The following is a 3,067-nucleotide window of genomic DNA, read 5'->3' as shown; positions in this document are numbered from 1 at the left end:
CCTTCCGGGCCATGCAGGATTTCAAACCATGACGTCTTAGTGAATAACCAACAGTAACCTTGGAAACGGTGGTCCCAGGTCTTTCCAGGTCCTGGACCAGCTGTCTGTTGCTCCAACAGTGGACCTTTTTTCACCAAGCTGCTTGGACATGTCCCCGTAGTCCTGTCCAGCCTTGTGGAGGTCTCTAGTGTCTTTGGACAGCTCTTTGGTCTTGGACATGTCCCCGTAGTCCTGTCCAGCCTTGTGGAGGTCTCTAGAGTCTTTGGACAGCTCTTTGGTCTTGGACATGTCCCCGTAGTCCTGTCCAGCCTTGTGGAGGTCTCTAGTGTCTTTGGACTGCTCTTTGGTCTTGGACATGTCAGTAGTGTGATTCTTACTGACTGTATGGGGTGGACAGGTGTCTTTATGCAGCTAACGACCTCAAACAGGTGCATCTAATTTAGGATAATAAATGGAGTGGGGGGGGGGACATGTTGAAGACAGACTAACAGGTCTTTGAGGGACATTATGAAGACAGACTAACAGGTCTTTGAGGGACATTATGAAGACAGACTAACAGGTCTTTGAGGGACAGAATTCTAGCTGATAGACAGATGTTCAAATACTTATTATCAGCTGTATCATACAAATAAATAGTTAATAAATCCTACATTGTGATTTCTGGATTTTGTTTTTTAGATTATGTCTCTCACAGTGGACATGTCTCTCACAGTGGACATGTCTCTCACAGAGGACATGTCTCCCACAGTGGACATGCACCTACGAGGACATCAGACCCTCCATGGTTTCTAAGTGGGAGAACTTGCAAAACAGCAGCATGTTAAATACTTAGTGTCCTAACTGTAGTTCTTATGTAGTTCTGTTGTAGTTCTGATATAGTTCTGATGTAGTTCTGATGTAGTTCTGGTGTAGTTCGGGTGTGGTTCGGGTGTGGTTCTGGTGTGGTTCTGGTGTGGTTCTGGTGTGGTTCTGATGTGGTTCTGATGTGGTTCTTGTGTGGTTCTGGTGTGGTTCTGATGTGGTTCTGATGTGGTTCTGATGTGGTTCTTGTGTGGTTCTGGTGTGGTTCTGATGTGGTTCTCACATCGTTTGACTCTCAGTTTCCTGTCGTCCAGACTGCCGGTCATCCTGCTGGCCTTCTCCTTCGCCTCCTGATTGGCCGGAGGACCCTGGAGACGGACACACACAGCCTCTCATTGGTCAGCCAGCCACAGAAAGACATTCTCTGTCTCTCTCTGCGCATCTGTCTGTCTCTGTGTCTTTCTCTCTTCCTCTTCCTGTCTCTCCGTCTGTCTCTCTACCTCTGTCTTTCTCTGTCTTTCTCTCTGTCAATTCTATTCAACAAGCTTTATTGGCAAGAATATAACAAAAACAAAATCCTCAAAGCATCAAAACTGAATCCAGACACAAACTAAACACCAAAACGAGTCCGTCTGTCTACCTTTCTGTCTGTCTGTCTACCTGTCTGTCTGTCTGTCTACCTGTCTGTCTGTCTGTCTACCTGTCTGTCTGTCTGTCTCACCAGTCTGTCTGTCTACCTGTCTGTCTGTCTCACCAGTCTGTCTGTCTACCTGTCTGTCTGTCTCACCAGTCCAGTCAGTTTGTCCTTGAAGTACGGTTTGAGGAAGCGGCCTAAGAACATGCTGATTGGCTGCTGGCAGGAGGAGGGGGCGGACTGTTCCCTGGTGGAGCCTTTCATTGGTCCAGACAGCTGAGACAGCAGTTCCTTCTGCAAACAGAAACAGGATTATTATTATTATTATTATTGTTATTAGACCAGGTGAGACCACATGTCAGACCAAGTGAGACCAAGTGGGTCTGTCTAAATGCTGGGCCGGAGGGGTCTGTCTAAATGCTGGGCCGGAGGGGTCTGTCTAAAGACCGGGCCAGAGGGGTCTGTCTAAATGCTGGGCCGGAGGGGTTTGTGGAGCTTTCCAACTCCGAAGGCTTTTTTAATTCACCATCGATTTTCATTGAAATGCCTTTATTAAAAATGTACACAGCTGATTCCACGCCTGGTTTAACCTGGTGTTAGAGTGTAGTACTAGGGTGTAGTGTAGTATTTGGCTACCTGGTGTTAGAGTGTAGTACTAGGGTGTAGTGTAGTATTTGGGTACCTGGTGTTAGAGTATAGTACTAGGGTGTAGTGTAGTATTTGGGTACTTGGTGTTAAGAGTGTAGAACTAGGGTGTAGTGTAGTATTTGGGTACCTGGTGTTAAGAGTGTAGTACTAGGGTGTAGTGTAGTATTTGGGTACCTGGTGTTAAGAGTGTAGTACTAGGGTGTAGTGTAGTATTTGGGTACCTGGTGTTAAGAGTGTAGAACTAGGGTGTAGTGTAGTATTTGGGTACTTGGTGTTAAGAGTGTAGTACTAGGGTGTAGTGTAGTATTTTGGTACTTGGTGTTAAGAGTGTAGTACTAGGGTGTAGTGTAGTATTTGGGTACGTGGTATTAAGAGTGTAGTACTAGGGTGTAGTGTAGTATTTGGGGACCTGGTGCCGGTGGTTCTGCGCCAGCAGCGTCTCCAGTTGGTCCAGAGTCTCTTTAACGACTTGCTGATAGACGAGATTCATCTGGAGACACGAGTCCACTGACGGAGACAGACCCAGCTCACTCTGGAGACAGACAGACAGGTTACAGAGAGACAGACAGGTTACAGACAGACCCAGCTCACTCTGGAGACAGACAGGTTACAGAGAGACAGACAGGTTAGAGACAGACCCAGCTCACTCTGGAGACAAACAGACAGGTTACAGAGAGACAGACAGGTTAGAGACAGACAGACGGAGAATGTGTTGATACTTTACCTCCTCACTGCTGCTCTCGTTGTCATCTGAAGAAAAACACACAAAAAAAAAAATATGAAGCAGACTGACAGGTGAGACAGACAGACAGGTGAGACAGACAGACAGGTGAGACAGACAGACAGGTACCTGACACATGGATGGGTCCCAAGACATTCTCCAAGTTCTGGATCTCTTTCTGGATCTTCTCTCTCTGAGCCAGGAGACCTGCTGCAGACTACACACACACACACACACACACACACACACACACACACACACAC

General features: G+C 47.0%; 1 protein-coding gene across 1 annotated transcript; it reads right to left on the bottom strand.

Annotated features, from left to right (window-relative positions):
- Window positions 1-836: 836 nt before the first annotated feature.
- Window positions 837-3,021, bottom strand: LOC117939866 (snRNA-activating protein complex subunit 4-like; the record flags this gene model as incomplete). Its single annotated transcript, XM_034865289.1, has 5 exons — window positions 837-1,169; window positions 1,589-1,729; window positions 2,493-2,615; window positions 2,808-2,833; window positions 2,934-3,021. Coding segments are annotated over 5 exons (711 nt in total), but the record flags the coding sequence as incomplete, so codon positions are not given.
- Between the last annotated feature and the right edge of the window lie 46 nt (window positions 3,022-3,067).

This window comes from Etheostoma cragini, unplaced genomic scaffold (genome assembly GCF_013103735.1).
Source record: "Etheostoma cragini isolate CJK2018 unplaced genomic scaffold, CSU_Ecrag_1.0 ScbMSFa_1333, whole genome shotgun sequence".
NCBI classification, from domain to species: Eukaryota; Metazoa; Chordata; class Actinopteri; order Perciformes; family Percidae; genus Etheostoma; species Etheostoma cragini.
Note: the sequence above shows the minus strand (reverse complement) of the source record. Positions and strands in the feature narration are given on the sequence as shown.